The sequence below is a fragment of the Equus quagga genome, chromosome 4 (assembly GCF_021613505.1).
Source record: "Equus quagga isolate Etosha38 chromosome 4, UCLA_HA_Equagga_1.0, whole genome shotgun sequence".
Classification (NCBI taxonomy): Eukaryota; Metazoa; Chordata; class Mammalia; order Perissodactyla; family Equidae; genus Equus; species Equus quagga.
The window spans coordinates 28,078,436-28,099,680 of record NC_060270.1 but is presented as its reverse complement, the minus strand read 5'-3'; the positions used below and the strand labels follow the sequence as shown (position 1 = coordinate 28,099,680).

Here is a 21,245-nt window from a genome sequence, read left to right as displayed (position 1 = left end):
GCATACGTCTATACAGACTTTTACATACATTTTTATAAGCAGCTTTATTTGTAACAGCCAAGCCCAGAAACAACTCAAACGTTCATTGTGGTGGCTTTAAAATACATCTACAAATTCGTTGATACTCTTCCCTTCACAAGTGGAGCCTGATCCTTCTTCCCTTGAGAGTGGGCTGGTTGTGGTAACTTGCTTCTAACAAATAGTAATATGGAGGAAGTGACAATGTGTGTCTTATGAGACTAGGTCACGGAAAGTATTGCAGGTTTCTCCTTCTTCTTAGATCACTTGTTTTGGGAGTAACCAGATTCCATGAAGTAAGGACACTTAAGCAGCCCTAGAAAGAGGCTCCTAGGTGAGAAACTAAGGCCTGGAGCCATGAGCCTTATCTTGGAATTGGATCCTCCAGCGCCAGTGAAGCCTTCAAATGACTGCAGCCCCAGCCAACATCTTAATAGCAACCTCATAAAAGACTCTGAGCCAGAATCACTCAGCCAAGTCTCTAAAAATTCCTGGCCCAGAAACTGTGAGATAATAAATGTTTGTTGTTTTAAGCCACTATGTTTTAGGGTAATCTGTTACACGGCAATCGATAACTAAAACATCCATCAACAGGTGAATGGATAAACAAATCATGATATATCCATACAGAGCAATACTATTAAGCGATAACAAAAAAAAAGAATGAACTATTGATACACACAACAACATGACTGAATCTTGAAACAATTACAAAGAAATTAGACAGGGCTGGCCCTGTGGCCAGGTGGTTGAGTTCGTGTGCTCTGCTTCTGTGGCCCAGGGTTTCTGCCGGTTCGAATCCTGGGCACAGACATGGCACCGCACGCCAAGCCATGCTGAGGCAGTGTCCCACCTGCCACAACTGGAAGGATCCACAACTAAAAATGCACAACTATGTACTGGGGGGCTTTGGGGAGAAAAGGAAAAATAAAATCTTTAAAAAAAAAAAAAAAAGAGGGTTAAAAAAAGCAATTAGACAAAAGAAAAAGGATTCCATTTACATATAAGTCTAGAAAATGCAAACTAACCAATAACGATAGAAAGCAGATCAGTGATTGACTAAGAACAAGGAAGAGGTAAAGAAATTATAAAGTAGCACAGGAAACTTTTGGAGTGTGATTGTTTTATTCATTAAATTACTGAAGTGACAGTTTCATGGAGGTATATATATATGTCTACCTTTATCAAATTGTACTTTAATATGCAGTTTATGTCAATTATTCCTCAGTAATGCTATTTAAAAAATATCAATACATCCCAGAGAGAAAAAAATGTTTTTCTGCATAGTACTGTCATTGTTTTAAAACTATGAAAATATTACTATCCACATCCTCCAAAATACAGCATCACCTAAACTAAATTTTATATTTGAATAGAATGAATGAGAAGTATTTCAGGAAAGTGTGATAATCTAGCTAACACATTTTTGACACCTCCATTAGAGCGGAAAGTATGTCGTTAATGCAAAGGCAACCGAGTAAAAGCTCTATCTCCTACTTGCTAACCTCAAGCGACACAGCTACCTCACAGCTGACCCTTTTTTTTTCTGTGGCGAACTGTTGCACAGAGCTGCCTCAATCAGCCTCATTTCCTAAGTCACTAATCTATACCCCGCTGAGAGAATTCACAGCATTCCTTTTAATGTGCTCAAAGTAAAAAGCAATAAAAGACTTTAAAGAATCAGAGACTAAAATAAAAGTAGCTTTGGCAATGTCCCTGAAGCTAGGTACCAAATGAAGTTTGCAAGACTCTTCCCTAAGATTTTGCCCTTGACCTCATTTCCCCCTTTTCCTTGAGTTCTACTGCCTTCACTAGTTGGGGCTTCTGATCTGGATCTTACTCAAAGAGCTCAGCAACCACCCAAAAACTTTATCTAGGTTTTTAGACCAAAAAAATTGTTTTATTCTCAGAACTGAGTACATCTCAGGTCTTCTCTTTCGTTTCCATACTACAAAACCTGGGATGGTATAATAAAACCACACTGACAGATTCTGGGGGAAAAAAACAAGATACCAACACAAAAGCTACAGTTCAGTTCCATTTCTGGAAATTAATAGTAGTATTCCTAGCAACATACGTATGACAAATAATCAACAATACGTCACTTGACCTATCTGCTAATTATAAAAGGATCTTACTAAAGTGCATGGATAATATATGGCTGTTAAAAAGTAATGGCTTACACTCAGTTATTCCCCATTCATGTCTGGATCCAGTTAAATCAACACTACCTCTGCTGCATTCAGGAAAAGAGGAAAGCTGAGATGCACCACACAGATGGCAGACACTCTAGGAAGTTTGGTAAAATAGGCTACACATTTATAAATAATATTAGTCCTGTTTCCAGTTCTTATCATTTAGGTCCCATTGGCTCGAGGTATAAATTTTGTGGCTTTTTTATAAATCTATTTAAATATTACAAGCTACCACAGCACTCTGTTCTGATGATTCTACATGATATAATCATTCCTGTCCTTTCCAGAATCTATACAAAGGCACAGGGCTGTGGCCGTTGGCACTGTGGATTCATTGAATCTTTTGGTTAATCTCATTAGGCCTGTAATAAATAGGTGTATAATAAATCAAGAGGACTCTTCTTTGCTATCATCAGGAACAGGTCCTAATACGTAAATGAATGTTTATTATTTGTTCCTCTTTTTATACATCCTCAGCTTGTCCTAACCTGTGTCTCTAAACTTCTTTCTCCCTTTCTTCATTCCCGTGAGGCACTGCTTCTTCACTGGCTTGGATGTGAATCAAAATCACCTGCAAAGCTAACAAAAAATACAAAGGTCCAACCTTGCTGAAGAAGGATGGGATCCTTCTGTATGTTCAGTAAGTTTGCTAGACGATTCTGTTACAGGAAGACTGAGAGAAAATGCTCTAACCCAGGGGTTCTCGCATTGGTTGCCCATTAGAATAACCTGGGGAAGTTTTAAATCCCCTGATGCTGAGATAATTAGAAACACTGGTGAAACTTAGGAATTTTTTAAGTTCCCCAGTTGTGAGCCAGCATGATCCACTTCACCCAGATGCTTGTTAGAAATGAACAATCTCCAGAACCAGCCGCCCCCCCCTTACAGAATCAGAATCTGCATTTACCAAGATTTCCAAGTAGCTTGTTTAGAGAAAGCAATGCACTGTTTCTCAAACTGGGCTGCACACTGGAATGACCTCGGGAGCTTGGAAAATGACTGATGCCTGGTTCTTATTCCTGGCGATTCTGATTTTAACCAGTCTGGGTTGCAGCCTTGGTTCATCCACTACCACTCCACTGAGAAGAATGCATCAAGGCAGCTAAACCACTTTCACTAAAGCAGAACGGGGCCTTTCTTCAGTGAGTGTCATGACAGATACAGTCCCTGGAGGGGGGCAAAAATAAAGTAGCCCTTTAGAGCAGAGGTCAGCACATTTTTTTCTGTAAAGAGCTAAATAGCATTTTAGGCTTGTGAGCCATGTGATCTCTGTCACAACTATTCAACTCCGCTGTTGTACTGCGAAAGCAGCCATAGACAATACAGAAACAAATGAGCATAGCTCTGTTCCAATAAAAATTTATATGCAGGGGCCGGCCCAGTGGTGCAGCGGTCAAGTGCATACATTCCACTTCGGCAGCCCAGGGTTCACCAGTTCGGATCCTGGGTGCGGACATGGCACCGCTTAACAAGCCAGGCTGTGGTGGGCGTCCCACATATAAAGTGGAGGAGGATGGGCACAGATGTTGGCTCAGGGTCAGTCTTCTTCAGGAAAAAAAAAAAGAGGAGGATTGGCAGATGTTAGCTCAGGGCTAATCTCTCTCGGAAAAACAAAAACTTACATGCAAAAACAAAAAAGGGCAACAGCTAGATTTGGCCTGCGAGTCATTGTTTGCAAACCCCTGCTGTAGAACAGTGGTTCTCAAACTTTCACGTACATCAGAATCACCTGGAAGGCATATTCAAACACACATTCCTGACTCCCAGCCTCAGAGTTTCTGACTCAGTAGATTTGGGTGGGCTCTGAGATGGTGGAGTTCTAACAAGTCCCTGGGTGACGCTGATGCTGCTGGTCCAGGGACCACATTCTAGAATCACTGATCTAAAGTAATGGTTCTCAAACTTCAATGCATTTTAGAATCACCAAGCGAGATTTTAAAATTCGAATGCTACACTCCAGATGACATATATCAAAATCCCTGGGGATAGGGACCAATTTACTACCGTTAAGGAACTCAAAGCTTGGATCATGGCATACATTACAACTGTGTTGAAAGATATGGTAGACTGTCTATATAGACGGCCACCAATAATTCCTCTCATCTCTCCACAAGCATGCCACTCTCCCACCAAGAGGTAGAGTTTATTTCCCTTTCCCTTGAATCTGGGGTGGCCCTGAGTCTTGCTTTGACCAAAAGAATGAGGCAGAAGTGTTCCTGTGTGACTGGAAGTCAGACAGTCTTACACCTTCTGATTTCACCCTCTGGAAAGCTAACTATCACATTAAGAAGTTGAGCTACCCTGCTAGAGAGAGGCCACACTATAAAAGTCCTAGAGAATGAGAGAAGCCAAAGGGCCAGAGAAGCCTGGCCAATTCCAGCCATTCTGGCTACCCGACCTGAGGCAAGAGTCATGTTGGATCCTCCAGTCACAACAAGGCACTCAGCCAACATCACCTGGAGCAGTGACAAGCAGGTCCCTCCACACCTGCCCAAATAAATGATGATGGTTGTTTTAAATCACTAAATTTGGGGGTGGCTATTAAACAGAGATAACTGATAAGATGTCAACAGTCATACACAAAATACTGATGTTTTAAGTTTTTATAGTGATTTAAAAAGTTATAAACTATTTAGTACAACCATTCAGAAATTAACAACTGCTGAAACTATATTTTAATACTATTTGTATGACTTGCTCTAAGTGTTTAAATGCAATAACTATCACTTTGGCAAATATATAACTTTTCCCCTGACATTACCATTTGAATCATCCAAAACTATTTTAGTCACAATTTGTTTGCCATCGCTTCTTTGTTTTATAACCATTGTCAAATATTTCATCTTTCTTTTGCTCTTATTTTTCATTTTCCTACTAACAAGGTATGTAGGGTTGTTTCCTTAGTATTATCATTTGTTTTGAGATATTCCTATTAGAATGTAAGTGATTTTATTGTTTTGGCTGTTCTTCTTAGTGTTTATTTATTACTGGCTTTTGATGTTAATAAGCCAAAGTCTGACTCTTGATGAAATTTCACTGTTTTATTTTTAATTATTAAAAAACATTTGTTTCTGAAGATGAAATTAAATGCAGATAATTAAATCATTTTAAATGGAATTCTAGGTCTTTGCAGATTCAAAAGATTTTAACAATTTGATTTTTTTTAATCATACATGAGAGTAATATTTATTGAATTGACAAAAATGAATTAATATTTCCTATTTTACCAAATGGTGCAGAAAATTATACTGACACATAATCAATTTCTGAACCTTAATACATATACTATTTTCACTTCATATTTAGATAGATTTGCTTTTTACTAATTGTTGTTTTCCTACCATAATGGCCAACTTTTTCATTAAATAATGCAGGAAAGTCATTACATTCAGAAGACAAACAGAATGGTCCAAAATTCTCCTCTTCGACCTAAATATCCTTTTATATCAAAGAGTTATCAAATAAAGCAATGGCAGAAGCAAATCATACAGGACATCAACACAAAATATCCATTTCATATAGAAAAAGATTTGTACTCTAAACTTCTGCAAACACAAAGTAAGAAACAAAGTTCTTTTATGAGATTAGTTACAATACTATATTAAGAAGATAGTTACAAGGTTACCTAATTAAGAGGTAGAGCCAGAAGGCCCCATACAACTGCAAACTTGCACAATATACCAGCATGCAAGGAAAATGTCAGAACTTTTTAATTTTCAAAGAAGCAAAGAAATAGAAAAGGTGCCATATTTGAATAACAAAATTAACAGATGCATTCGATGGTATGCCACATAAACACAGCAATAATCACTAACCCAGAAGACAACTGTATCAAAAAATTTTCATCACTGAGTGATGATTCTACACATTAATAACTATGCTCAAGTTAACAGCAATCGTTAAAATCTCTGTATAGAAATCTTGGAAGAGCAGTGATTGTTTTGCAGAGTACCAAAACAAACTCCTATGGATGAAATATTCAAAATGCTAGAAGAAAACTTTAAACAAAAGACATTACGGAAACATTGTAATTGTGCATACTGATGGTGCAGCCACAATGACAGCAGGATGTAAATTTACATTAAGAATTCATCTGGAAAACTCTAAAGATTTAGTAATATGTTATTTCACAAAGGATCTCTCATATGTAACAGTCTGCATGTAGATACAAATTCCAAACTAAATGTTATCAAAATGATGCATGAATCTAAAAATATTCAAAACATTTAGTTTCATCCATTTTCAGCTTTTTGTAAAGAAATGACACGAGAATATCACTCTGCTGTCTCATGCAAAAGTGTACTGGCTGTCCCCAAAAAAATTTTGCCTAAATTTATGAGTTAAAAGTAGAATTCAAAAAGTTTAAAAGGAACAAATCTCAACTTGCAGATTTGTTTAATGCTAGTTACTGACTTTAAAAGATGGTGTGAAGTTCAATCTGATGAATTTATTTCAAAGCAATCCTCAATATTTTTGACAACATATACTGACAAACTTTATGGATTCAAAGTGTTGGAAACGAGAGGCTGAGAATGAGTCACTAATGAGTCAGTGCTATAATCTGAATCCACATAGAGAATTATTAAAGTGGGTAGAAGGTGGGGGGAAGTAGGGAGAGCAACTTCTGTGAATACCTGCGGGAAAGCTTTATCATTATTTTACTCAAAATCCATTCAACTTATGCCAGAAAATTTAAGCATCACATATGTCAATGAAACAAAAGGAAGAGCAGTCCCACTTAATGAATGACTGCTCATTTAAAGTACAATTTAAAGAGATGGAATTATTTAAATTCTAATTACATGGGATAAATGAGCTCCCGTCAATCAGGTGGAAAGGGCAATAAACACTCGTCTGCCTTTCACTAACAGGCCTACTTACACAGAAGAAGTTCTCATCAATGACAACCACCAAGAATTTAAGAGACTGTCAATTTTAAAATCTTGATGAGGAATTTCTTGAAACCATTTCATGCATAAGATCTATTTTTTTAAAAAGTTATGTTCACAGAAGCTAGCTCAAGTTTCTCACTAAAATATTTTTAAAATATTTGGAATTGTATGTAATATCTTCCCTATACTGTGTTTTATTTTAACATAATTCTATAAAAAGAAGTTATTTATTACATATTAATTAAATTATTTTAACATAATTCCATAAAAAAGAAATTTAAGCATTTTTCACCAACACCCAAATAGGACATGACACCCTCATGTCCCCCTGCAGTTTTCTCCAGTGTCCCACAATAATACGACCATCAGTTTCTCTCTGTGCCATAAGAACAGTGGAAAGTCACTAAACTACTGTATTCTGACTTGCTAAAACCATTTGTTGAGTGAATAAGTAGTTACGGAATAACTGGAAATATGGAAATAATATGGAAAATCAAACAGAAAAAACAAAAAAGGTCACACGTTTTCACAGAATTTATGCAGCAACTCAACTTTAAAGTCAGCAAAGATGACAATCAAATAAATAGTCCAAGTTCCTTATACCAACGGCAAATTAGAATCCAAAAGTCATCAGTGAGGTTACAGAAATCCCTAAATCCCAGGAAAACAAGTCAGCATTCAAATCAAGTCTAGTACGTAGCAGAATGTAGCACACATGACCTGCTCTGAAAAGTCATGAGTCAGCACCTTATAAAGACATGAGTTAAAGAGCAAGCCTAGGAAATCCTCATTCTATAAGGAATAAGAAACAGTACTATCTATTACAGAAGAAATAAATCACAAAAGAATTCAAATATTTTTTAAATGACTGGATAATCTAATCCTAATCTATGCTTAATCTCACTTGGCTAATAATACAAATCATTCTATTATTTCAAACATTTACTTAAGCCCACAAAGTTATTCATAAATGACATCTCTAGAATATCTAGCCTTTTATCCTGACACAAACTGATACACCAAAACCAAAGTCTTAGGAACTCTGCTATAGAATGTAAAGCAGATTCCATTGCTTATCGCCTTTTAGAAAGCACTTTCTTATCCTATAAAGACTCCTCCTTTATCCTGTAACGCTGTGTAATTAAAATTTCATCGTAGAGAATGCTACTACAATAAAGCATTTTATATAACTAGGCTTTCTCCACATTTTAACAAAGGTCATACTTAAATCTTATAATAAATAATGCTTTATGATCTTAGAATTTTTATAATTAAAAGTCATCTAGTAAACCCCCTTCATTTTACAGAGGAGGAATGTAAAGCTTAGAAAAATTAAATGACATCCCCAGGATGAAAATTATGCAAGTACTGGAGATATAACTGTAAACAAGATATGTCATCCTTATCCACATTCTAGTTAAAGTGAAGTATATCGTGTTACGATGGGGGAAGAACCTTTGCCACAAATATAAGAATTCTGATTCAAGTACACACCAGTCACTCCTACTGGGAAAAATTAAGAAAAAAGTATTCGTTAGTGAGCAGCAAAAAGGCCAGGTAAAGCAGACAGCATAGCAACCATAAAAGGAAAGAAGATTAAAAGAAAGTAAACTAAGGTCTCACAATTTCATACTTATATCTATTAGTAGGAAAATTTCTGAGATGCAGTAAAAAGGAATATGGGAATAAAATCAGAAAGGCACTGGACATCTGGGTGTCATATCAGACAGAATTCTCTCTCTATACATATATATAAGCAGATATGTAAACACACACAAGCTCGCCAAACACAGCCTTCAACACCTCTAGGCAGACAAATAATGATCTCCTCTTAGTTTGCAAATTATCTTTTTAAAGCAACAAATTCTACAGTCAAAACAGAGATCCTGAAGTTTTTTAAGTGCAAGGAACAATAAAAGAAAAATTAAATACTTCAAAAAAATGTTTAATACTTTAAATTGTCTATTTGCTGTGCTTTGTCACTGATTTAACAAATTTTTATTCATTTATTGACTATAAAAAAACATTTAAGAGTTTTCCTAAGCTCATAACCTTAGTCTCTTAACCCTGCTTTGAGTAACTCTTTTCTACCAGGAACTCTTCCAGTAGCAGTAGGAGAAGCAGTTGTGGTCGGAGGAGAGATAAATATAACAAAGTGCCCGCAGTCATGAAACTCAGAACAGACAATAAAATAAGTACATATATGGAAGATCTAGACCATGTGCATACACATGATCTGTGTATGTGTGAGTGTGTGTGTAAAAGGCAGTGTAAAATGATGAAAAGTGACTGTAGGGTGGTCAAGGAAGGCTTCTCTGAGAGAGAGTGACCTAAATGAAGTGAGAGAGACTTGTAGAAAGAGAAGGAATATGGTAAGGAAATTAGTCACACATCGATGTGAAGGAAGAGCATGCCACACGAAACAGATTGCAAGTGCAAAGGCCCTAAGATGAGAATTAGTTCAGCATGTTCAAAGAATAACAAAGAATCCAAGTGGCTACAGCCAGGTAGAGAGTAAAGATGAGATCAGGCAGTCATCAGCAGAAGCCTGATCATATTGCGTGTGGTAGGCCATAGTAAGTTTATCCTGAGAGTGATGGGAGCTACAGCAGGAGAGCGCTGTGAATTCATTTATTTTATTTTATTATTACTATTTTTTTGCTGAGGAAGATTCACCCTGAGCTAATATCCATGCCAATCTTCCTCTATTTTTCAGTATGTGGGCCACCAGCACAGCATGGCCACTAACAGAACCGTGTAGATCTTCATCCAGGCTGTCAAAGGGGAATGCACTGAATGTAACCACTAGACCACCAGAGCTGTCCCAATACATTTTTAAAAGTTCATTATGATTGCTGTAAACAGAACTCATTGTAGAAGGGCAGGAAAAGAAGCAAGTTGGGAGGCTGTTGTACAATTCTAAACAAGAGGTGGTAGTAGTTTAGACTTGGAGGTGGCAGAGAAACTTTTGATAGGTGGATTTGGGGTATATCTTGCTAATGTGTTAGATATGGAATGCATCGAAAGAGAAAAGTCATAGGAAAGTTTTATGGAGTGTTTTTCCTGCTTTTTCTCCCCAAATGCCCCCAGTATATAGTTGTATATTTTTTTAGTTGTCAGTCCTTCTAGTTGTGCTATGTGAGATGCTGCCTCAGCATGGCCTGATGAGCGGTGCCACGTCCACACCCAGGATCCAAACCAGTGAAACCCTGGGCCACTGAAGCTAGGGTGTATGAACTTAACCACTTGGCCATGGGGCCAGCCGCCTCATAGGAAAGTTTTAAGGATAAAAAGTCACACAATAATTTGCCACCAAAAAATATTTTCAAAATTATAGCCTTTATAGTTGATGTGCTGGTTGTTTGTTGGCTGTCACCACTACATCACCTTTGCATAGTCTCCTCTAGACTACCAGGGGCTAGACATCTGCAAAGCATTTTTCCAGGACCCCCTTGCAAGCTAAGAGGTTAGATTCTGCCAATGGTAGCTGATGTTAGGTTAAGAGGAAGGAGATAAAAAGCAGCCATTTTTTTTTCTGTTTCTGTTCTGACACAGCCATCAGTGAGCAACTATGAGCTACTCCAACTTTGAGCAGCAGTCGTGACCAATCCAGGCAGTGTCAATGGGACTGCAGGCTCCTTGGCTCTTGCAGCAGCAACAAGAGGGCGGGCTCCTGGCTTCCTGGATGGGTAACAACAGCAGTATTCTCAACAGTGCAGTACTTACAGGCTCTGGTAACATGACTTTCACTTCTGTTCTCCAGCCCTAGGGGCAATAGCTGCTTCCCAATAGCTTTATTGGCAATATCTAACCTCTACGTGGCATCACCCCAGCTTTTTTTACTCCTCCAACTCTTCTAATACTTTTGTAACCGATTCACTGTATTAAAACCTTTCTATCAGAAATACTCTAAGTGGTTTCTATTTCCCTGAATAGATGCCAATTAATACAGTAAAGAAAGAAATATCACTCCCCAGAGTCTACTTTCACATATTTTGTTCCTCACAACACCCTTACATACAGGCATGGCAAATTCTATTACCTTTTTATAGAACAGTAAACTGAAAAGTGAAAGTGATTAAGTGACCAAAATTATTTGGCTAATAACAGTGGAGCCTAAACTCAATCTAAGTTGTCTCTATCTAAATCCTGTGTTCTTTTTACAATGTTAAAGTCAAAAAACATTGATCGCTTCTAATTTTAGAAAACGAAAAAAACACATTATTGAATCAGTTCAGGAAACTAGGTGCACATTAACAGCACTAGCACTAAAATGACCAATCTCTATCCTCTTGAAGCAAACTATACTTACAAACCTTGCTTCAAACAAATCTGATTTTTGAAAGCAGGAACTGAAGCAGATACTTGTACATGCTAATTTTGGTACAACTAAAATTTTTACTACAATTAAAATAAATATTATCAGATAACTTCATCCTTAATATGTTGACAGGAAAAAATTAAGAAAATCAAATTGACAAAGAACCAAAAATTAGCAGATTTGATAAAGAATATAAACGTTGATATTTTTGTTACAGACAGCTACTAATAAATTTTGAAGCACTGAATGATTATATGACAGCAATATATGTTAAGCTTCTTTAAAAATTATAAGAAGTATATAGTTTATAAGTCACCATATCTTCAGTAAACTTTTACAAAATTTATAAAGGAATTTCCTGACATTCCAGAAGTAATATATATCCCTCGTTCTTGAAGGATAAATGCCCTCAAATCTTAAACACACGTATAAATAGCTCAAAGACTACAGCAGTCTTTAATATTGGTAATTGATTAGACAAGATACATTTGTAAGTATCTTAAAAGAAATAGCTAAATGTAGAATTATGACTTTTACTTCTTTATTCTTGAAATAATTGCTTAAAAACTTACAAAGGCACTACTTAAAGGGAAAAATAGCTTTTATGGGTGTATACTTAAGTTCACTATTTTAGAATGGGAAATAAAATGTATATACTCTCTCTCTCTCACACACACACACACACACATTTTAGGTTGACTCGACTAAAAAGTTGTTGGTAAATCAAAGTCACTGAATTCCAACTTTAGTAATTTTATAATACACTGCCACTTAAGAAAAGAACTAAAATATTAACATGGTCATAATAACACCTACTTACTGACACTTACTGTGTGAAAATTTATCATTTCTTGAAGACTGTCAGAAAACTTGGTCAAACTGGTCTATAAGAAAGAAACCAAAAGAAAACCAAGTCATTTAAAAAGCCTCAAAAATAGGACATAAAAATGTTACTACAGCATTTCTAATAGCAAGATCAAGTTCCATTGTAAAATACATTTATTTCCAAGGACAATCTCACTACCTCATGGGCATGCTCTGTAGAAAGGTCAAGTCTATGTAGTAACATAAAACACTAGAATAGTAAAAAAAAAAAAAATTAGTACTGCCATATCAACGGTACTCTGCTAACAAAGAGGAATGGCATACATGAGCATAAAGGTAAAATTGAGTGTATCAAGTCTGTGACTATCTAAGCATCTATGCATCAAATAATCATCAAACTACACCCATTTCTTCACCAGTTATTATTCCTCATGAAAGAAATATCAAAATACCACATAGTACAGCAAGGGGTCTAAGTTAAGCCAGCATAGCTAGCTGACCAGAACTTTCCTATGCAGCCCCCTTTACGTACAGTTAGATACTATTCTTAGGTTAATGCTCTCTGCTTGCCCCAGAAGCAGCTGCCAGTAAATACATCCTGCTCTCTCTGCTCACACCCTCTTTCCCATGCTTCAGCTCACCTAGCAGCACATAAACTTACACTGATAATGCAAATCAACATCAACTTCTAACTATCCAAGAAAACAAAATTTTACAAGACAACACTTATGGTGATAGCTTTTCTACTTCTAATTTTAATAACGACTGTAACTATCAATAAGGTAAATGACGCATAATTCTTTAATGTCTTGTTGCATTTATCATTTTAATTAATTTTAATAATACTAACCTCAACTACAGCATCATTACTAGAATACTGTGCCAGGTCTCGAATCCCATTCATGAATTGTTTATTTGCAACACAAAAGGCTTTTCCAGTATCAATCATCGCAATACAAAGCTTCACAAGCTGAAAAAGACCAACATTACATCAGTTTGAAAACAATTTTACAAATTACTTAGTTGAACAAATGTTAGCAGTAACCACATGAGTTAGCCTAGGTAAGATAAATTATGGTTCATCAATAAACCCAAAATAGACTAATTGAAAATTGTTCTTTTTTCCTTTGGTTTATAAAGTAAACTCATAGGAAAGTTGTACCAAAAAAGCTGATCTTTCAGGTGAGCTGATAACAACAATAAAAAATCATTTTATCAAGTCAAATTCAATCCCATTAATTAACTCCGTAAAAATGTATTAAGCACCTCTTCAAAGAAAAGGAAACATCAGGCAGAGCAAGTAGTATGATAAAAAAAATTTAAATTTAAAACAACTGTGGTATGTTAGAGGAAAGGGGCATAAACTGATATGATCGGTTAATAATGCTGGTCATTTCAATATCAGTCTATCAAAGCAGATGTCTAAATCGATTAATCAACCATATTTCTCCATTGCCTACTGTTCTAAGCATTATGTTAAGTCTCAAAACCAAGCTTTTTCTTTTCTTCTTTCTTTCTTTCATCTTTCTCTCTTTCATTCCTTTCCTCTCTTTTTTTCCCTTCCTTCTTTCTTTCATTTAGACACAAAACATTTCTTTGAACAAACAAAATCTTGGATGAATAACAAACATTAAAAAGATACTGAGGGGTGGGATGGACAGGTAGGGGAACCAAGAAAAGGATAAAGAGCCCAGAAAAACTTCAGAAAACACCTAAAGGATCTTAGGAGTATAATTTAAAACTGCGGCCCTAGAGCCTAGAGGAACAGGAATTGAAAATATAATCTATGCTCTCAGGAGCTCTAACTTAACCAGTAGACAAGCAGATAAATTCTACACAGTACAAACACAACTGCTATGCATGACAAAACCATGCATGAGTGAACAAAGGAAGAACATCTAACCAGGACTACAGAGATCAGGGAAGGATTCCCAGAAAAGGCAACACTTGACAAAAGCCCTGGAGAACAACAGGAATTAGCCAATCAGACAAGGGTAATGAGAAGACACTACTCAAGGAACAGCATGTGCTAAGGCCCAGAAGCTTAAGAGAGCAGGGCAAACTAGAGGCAGTAAGCAACTTCGTGAAGTGTGGAAATGTAGACAAGGCCCAGATTAGGAAAATTCTTGTGTGCAATACTAAGGCATTCAATTGTACATGAAAAGTAATGGGAAATAATTACGGACATTAACTGGGCGAGTTAACCAGAGTTCCAATTCAGAATGATGACCTAAAAGGAGAAAATATAAAGATAAGGAAATAGAAAGAATAAAGACAAGGTTAGACCAAAAACCTAAGAACCTGAATTCAGGCAGCAAGCAGGGGGAGAAGAGGAGAGACAAATTCAAGAACTACAGGCAAGTACACGTGTACAGTTATGCAGACTGCATCATACCAAGGGGAAAAGTAGAGGGTGAAATCCAGCCTGAGCTCTGAGTGCCAAAGGCTATATGGGCTACAAGACACTGATTCACACAAAGACACTATTCTGGCCAGCAGAGATTCTTGTTTTTGTGTTGGGCGTATGAGATAAGCCAAATGGAAAGTCTATCAAACACAAGTGAAAACAGATGTTTGAAGCTTAAGAAAAGAGGAGTGTGCTGTGAATACAGATACAGGAGTCATCAGCAAATATACAGCAAGAGTGCCACAGTGCCAAATCCTAGACAGAAAGCAGAGGGCAAAGCATGTAGACTAGACAGAAAGGAGACAAAAGAGGAAGAGGGAAAGATAGGAGGAAAAGCAAGAGAATAATTTTTCACCAAAGCCAAGAAAGAAGAAAGCATCAAAAGATGGATGATAAAAAAGTTGAAAATCCATAAAGGTCAAGTTTCAAAATGAATTAAAAAATATCCATTGAGTTTGGTGACAAAAATACACGATCACCCCTGTCAAGAATAGTTTTAAGAGAAACTGACTGGGGGATTGTAGCCAGATTACAGTGAGTTATGAACTGTAGATGAAGAAGACATAATGATAGCTCAATGTTTTCCAATATACATTCTACAGAATATCCTGCAGGAACATTCTGTATGAAAATAAAGATTCAGGATCCAACAAGTCTGGGAAACTCAGTTTAAAAGTTAAGCCAAATTTCTTTACTGCTAAACTTTTGAGAACTTTTGATATATTACTGTATACTGTGAATCCTATAGAGGAGTTATAACATGCAGCATTTCTCAAAAATATTTCACATGAAATTCTCTTTAGAGGAAGCATTCTCATAAGACCAATGTTAAAGATCCACTAGGAGAAATGCTGGCAGAGGTAAGTCTTTTAAATAGTTTGCCAGTTACCAAAAAAACAATAGTAATAACAATAAGATGTTTACAAAAACAGAGAAACTAATTCTAAAATTCATAGGTAGTAATCAACATGCAAAAACAAAAAGAAACTTGAAAAATAACAACAAGGTAAGGACATTAGCCCTCTATGATATAAAAGTATACAAATAAGTAATGAAAAGTCTCATAAAGGATGTTAACAAACAAACTGGTCAATCAAGAAACAGATAAAAATATGCAGTACTTGATTCAAGTAACATTCAGTGGGGCAGGAGAGGGGGAGATGGTATGGGATGATATTATCCAATAAGTGACATAGGGACACTGGATAGCCATCTAAAGGGAAAAAAGAAAGAAGGAAACTAAGCAGGATTCCAAACCCTCAAATTAATTTTAGAAGGAATGGAATAAAGATTTAAACATAAAAAATTAAATCAGTGCCCACTCTGACCACTCTTATTCAACATAGTACTAGAGGTTTTGGCCAGAGCAATTAGGCAAGAAAAAGAAATAAAAGGAATCAAAATAGGGAGTGAAGAAGTAAAACTCACGCTGTTTGTAGATGACATGATTTTATATATAGAAAACCCTAAAGAATCCACTGGAACACTATTCGAAACAATCAACAATTACAGCAAAGTTGTAGGGTACAAAGTCAACTTACAAAAATCAACAGCATTTCTATAACAACGAACTAACAGAACAAGAACTCAACAACATAAGCCCATTTACAATCGCAACAAAAAGAATAAAATATCTAGGAATAAATTTAACCAAGGAGATGAAAGACCTATACAAAGAAAACTAGAAGACAGTACTGAAAGAAATTGATAGTGACACAAAGAAATGGAAAGATATTCCATGCACATGGATTGGAAGAATAAACATAGTTAAAATATCCATACTACCTAAAGCAATCTACAGAGTCAACGTAATCCCAATCAGGATCCCAATAACATTCTTCACAGAAATACAACAAAGAATCTTAAAATTCATATGGGGCAAAAGACTCCAAGTAGCAATCCTGAGAAATAAGAATAAAGCCGGTGGAATCGCAATCCCTGACTTCAACATATACTACAAAGCTATAGCAATCCAAACAGCATGGTACTGGTACAAGAACAGACACACAGATAAATGGAACAGAACTGAAAGCCCAGAAATAAACCCACAGATCTATGGACAGCTAATCTTCAACAAAGGAGCCAAGAACATACAATGGAGAAAGGAAAGCCTCTTCAATAAATGGTGCTGGGAAACCTGGACAGCCATGTGCAAAAGAATGAAAGTAGGCCATTATCTTTCCCCATGCACAAAAATAGACTCAAAGCAGACCAAAGACTTGAAGGTAAGAGCTGAAAACATAAAACTTCTGGAAGAAAATATAGGCAGTACACTCTTTGACATCAGACTTTTCAAATACCATGTCTACTCAGACAAGGGAGACAAAAAGAAAAAATAAACAAATGAGACTTCGTCAGACTACAGAGCTTCTGGAAGGCAAAGGAAACCAAGATCAAAATGAAAAAATAACACACAAACAGGGAGGAAATATTTGCAAATCATATATCCAATAAGGGGTTAATCTCCATAATATATAAAGAACTGACACGAACTACAAAAAAATGGGCAGAAGATATGAACACATATTTTTCCAAAGAAGATACACAGATGGTCAATAGGCACATGAAAAGAGGCTCAACATGACTAATCACCCTCATCCACCGATGGTGAGAATGGAAACTGGTGCAGCCACTTTGGAAAACAGTATGGAGATTTATCAAAAAATTAAAAATAGAAATACCATATGACCCAGCCATCCCACTACTGGGTATTTACCCAAAGAACTTGAAATCAACAAATCAAAGAGACTAATGCACCCCTATGTCCACTGCAGCATTATTCACAGTAGCCAAGACAAGGAAGCAACACAAGTGCCCATCAAGTGATGACTGGATAAAGAAGACATGGTGTATATATACATAACGGAATACTACTCAGCAATAAAAAAGGATGAAATCATCCCATTCGCAACCACATGGATGAACCTTGAGGGCATCATGTTAAGCAAAAGAAGTCAGATGGAGAAAGACAAACACTATATGATTTCACTCATACGTGCAATATAAACAAATTTATAGACAAAGAGAACAAATTAGTGGCTACCAGGGGAAGGGGGGTGGAGGGTGGGCACAAGGGTGAAGGGGCATACTTATGTGGTGTGTGACAAATAATAATGTACAAAAACTTCACTACATTGTAAGTTATTATGACCACACACACAAAAAAGTTAAATGATGAAAACTAAGAGAAAACAGGAGTTAATATGTTTTATAACCTCAAAGCAGGAAAAGTCTCTCCAAGAAGGATGCAAAACTCAAAAGTCATAGAAAAAACTGATCAATTCAACTACATACAAACAAAACATTTCTACAAGGAATAAATAAATAAACTTAGTCAAAAGGCAAACAACAACATGCGAAAACAATATCAGCGACAAATTATAAGGGACTAATTTCTCTACTAAAGAAGGATATACAAATCATTTCTGGAAAACCAGAACCAGCCACTGTGGTTCCCAAGGAACCGCCCAGGCTCGGATGGCGTGATGAACCCACCCACCAGGCACAGAATCTGGCACAACCATGAAAAGAGGCAGCAGCAGATCTTCATGCCCAGGTGAGCACTCTCCTGGTTAGCACAACCACCCATAAATACCCCACAACTTTCAGGAGATGCAGTGGGATCAGAAACATAGCTCCTGCTTCTCCCAAGTAGTAGCAGATAAAATCTGTGACCTGATACTACCACAAATGGTCTGGCAAAAAATTAGTTCATCAACCAACCCTGAAGTCACAGAAATTTACAATCTAAATGACAGAGAATTGAAAATAGCTCTCATATTGAAAATCAATGAGTTACAAAAAAACTCAAAAGATAGTTCAATGAACTCAGGAATAAAATTAATGAGAAGAGGGAATGCTTCACCAAAGAGATTGAAACTATAAAAAAAAAAAGAACAAGCATAAATTCTGGATGTGAAAAACAAAGAAATAAAAAATAATCTAGAATCCTTTAAAAAATAGAACTGATGTTATGGAAGAAATAATTAGTGATTTAGAGGACAGAAACACACAAATGCCTCAAGTGTAGGAGAGATCTAAGATTTCTAAAAAATGAAGGAATTCTTCGAGAAATATCTCACTCAACTAGGAAAAGCAAAATAAGCATTATAGGTATTCCAGAGGAAGAAAAAGGGGAGAAAGAAGCAGAGAGCTTAATAAAGAAATAATAGCTGAGAATTTCCTAAACCTGGGGAAGAACCAAGCTTAGAAATACAGGAAGCCAATAGAATGCCTTATTACATCAATGCTAAGAGACCTTCTCCAAGGCATATAATAGTAAAACTGGCAAAAGTCAATGACAAAGAAAAAATATTAAGAGCAGCAAGATGGAAGAAAATAACCTACAAAGGAACCCCATCAAGCTTTTAGTGGATTTCTCAGCAGAAACCTTACAGGCTAGGATACAATGGAATGATATATTAAAAATACTGAAAGACAAAAACTTTCACCCAAGGATACTCTATCCAATGAAACTATCCTTTAGATATGATGGAAATACAAGCTTTCACAGATAAACAAAAGTTGAAGGAGTTCATCGCTACTAGACCTCCCCTACAAGAACTGGTCAAGGATGCCCTCATACCTGACACAAAAAGGCAAAGGTCTACAAAGCTTTGAGCAAGCAGATAAATAGACAGACAAAATCAGAAAACTCCAGTTCTCTTTCAGAACAGGGAAGCAAATAAGTAAATATAACTCAAAAGATAAAGGGAAGGAGAGCATCAAAACTAACTATAGAGACTTCAACTTAGCCAGAAACTCATAACACAAAAAAGAATAATCTGTAACAACAATAACTCAAAAGGGGAAGAGGAAAAGGATGGAACCTGCTTCGCCTAATGGAGATAAGAAGCCTTCAGACAACAGACTATCTCATCTTGAGATCTTTTATACAAACCTCAAGGTAATCACTAAACCAAAGCTTAGAGCAGAGGTACAATTCAAAAAGCGAGAGAAAATTAAGAAAACGTTCACAGAAAACCTCCAAAACGAAATGGCAGTCAGAAATACAAAGGAAAAGAAACAATGGAAACATAGAACAACCACAAAATGAGAGTCAGTATTAAGCCCTCATATATTAACAATCACTATAAATATAAACGGATTGAATTCTCCAATCAAAAAATAGAGAGCTGGGGCCAGCCCTGGTGGCCTAGTCGTTAATTTTGGCACACTCCACTTCAGTGGCCTGGGTTAGGATCCCAGGCACAGAACTACACTACCTCTCTGTTAGCAGCCATGCTGTGGCAGCAGCCCACATGAAAAAGAAAACAAGAGGAAGACTGGCAATGAATGTTGGCTCAGGGTGAATCTTCCTCAGCACAAAAAACAAAACAAAAAACAGATACAGAGTAGTGGAAAGATTAAAAAAGAAGACCAAACAATATGCTGCCTCCAGGAAAAACATCTCAGCTCTAAATACAAACAAAAGCTCAGAGTGAAAGGATGGAAGATGATACTACAAGCAATGGCAAACAAAAGAAAGCAAGTCTTGCTATACTTATATTAGACAACACAGACTTCAAGATAAAATAGACAATGAGTGACAAAGAAGGGCAGTATATAATGGGAAAAGGGACTTTCCACCAAGAGGATGTAACACTTATGAATATATATGCACCTAACACCAGAGTACCAAAGTATACAAAACAACCATTAACAGACCTAAAGGGAGAAATTGACAACAACACAATAGTAGGGGACCTCAACACCCCACTTATATCAATGGACAGATCATGCAGACAGAAAATCAACAAGGAAATAGTAGACTGAAATGAAACACTTGATCAAATGGACTTAATAGATATAGAAAGAGCATTCCATCCAAAAACAGCAGAATACACATTCTCCTAAGTGCACACGGAACATTCTCAAAGATAGACCATGTGATGGCAAACAAAGCAACCCTCAATAAATTTAAGAAGATTGAAATTATATCAAGCATCTTTCCAACCACATCTCTATGAAAACAGAAATTAACTACAAGAAAAAAGCTGAGAAAGTCACAAATATGTGGAGACTAAACAACATGCTACTGAACAACCACTAGATCAATGAAGAAATCAAAGAAGTAAAAAATACCTGGATACAAATGAAAATGAAAACACAACATACCAATGCATGGGATGCAGCAAAAGCAGTTGAAAGAGGGAAATTCATAGCACTACAGGCCCACCTCACCACACAACAAAAATTTCAAATAAGTAACCTTAAACTGCTCCTAACAAAATGAGAAAAAGAACAAAGCCCAAAGTCAGCATAAGGAGAGAATTAATAAAAATTACAGCCAAAATAAATGAAATAGAGACTGAAAAAAAAAAAAACAGTAGAAAGGAATACTGAACCTAAGAGCTGGTTCTCTGAGAAAATAAACAAAATTGGCAAACCCTTAGCCAGACCCACCAAGAAAAGAGAGAAGGCTCAAATAAATAAAATTAGAAATGACAGAGGAGAAATTACAACAGATACTACAGAAATACAAAGGATTAGAAAACAATACTGTGAAAAACTATATGAGCATAAATTGGATAACCTAGAAGAAACGGATAAATTCTTAAGCTCATACAACCTGCCAAAACTGAATC

The 21,245-nt window shown here is 36.3% G+C and overlaps 1 protein-coding gene across 2 annotated transcripts in view; it reads right to left on the bottom strand.

Annotated features, from left to right (window-relative positions):
• ACAP2 (ArfGAP with coiled-coil, ankyrin repeat and PH domains 2) overlaps positions 1-21,245 on the bottom strand; it is a 144,341-nt gene that overhangs the window by 59,419 nt on the left and 63,677 nt on the right. For both annotated transcript variants that reach the window (XM_046658218.1, XM_046658219.1), the window contains exons 3-4: positions 13,102-13,221; positions 12,257-12,310 (exon numbers count right to left, since the gene is read on the bottom strand). In XM_046658218.1, coding sequence (XP_046514174.1) covers positions 12,257-12,310; positions 13,102-13,221 — 174 coding nt within the window. The remainder of the gene's footprint in view (positions 1-12,256; positions 12,311-13,101; positions 13,222-21,245) is intronic.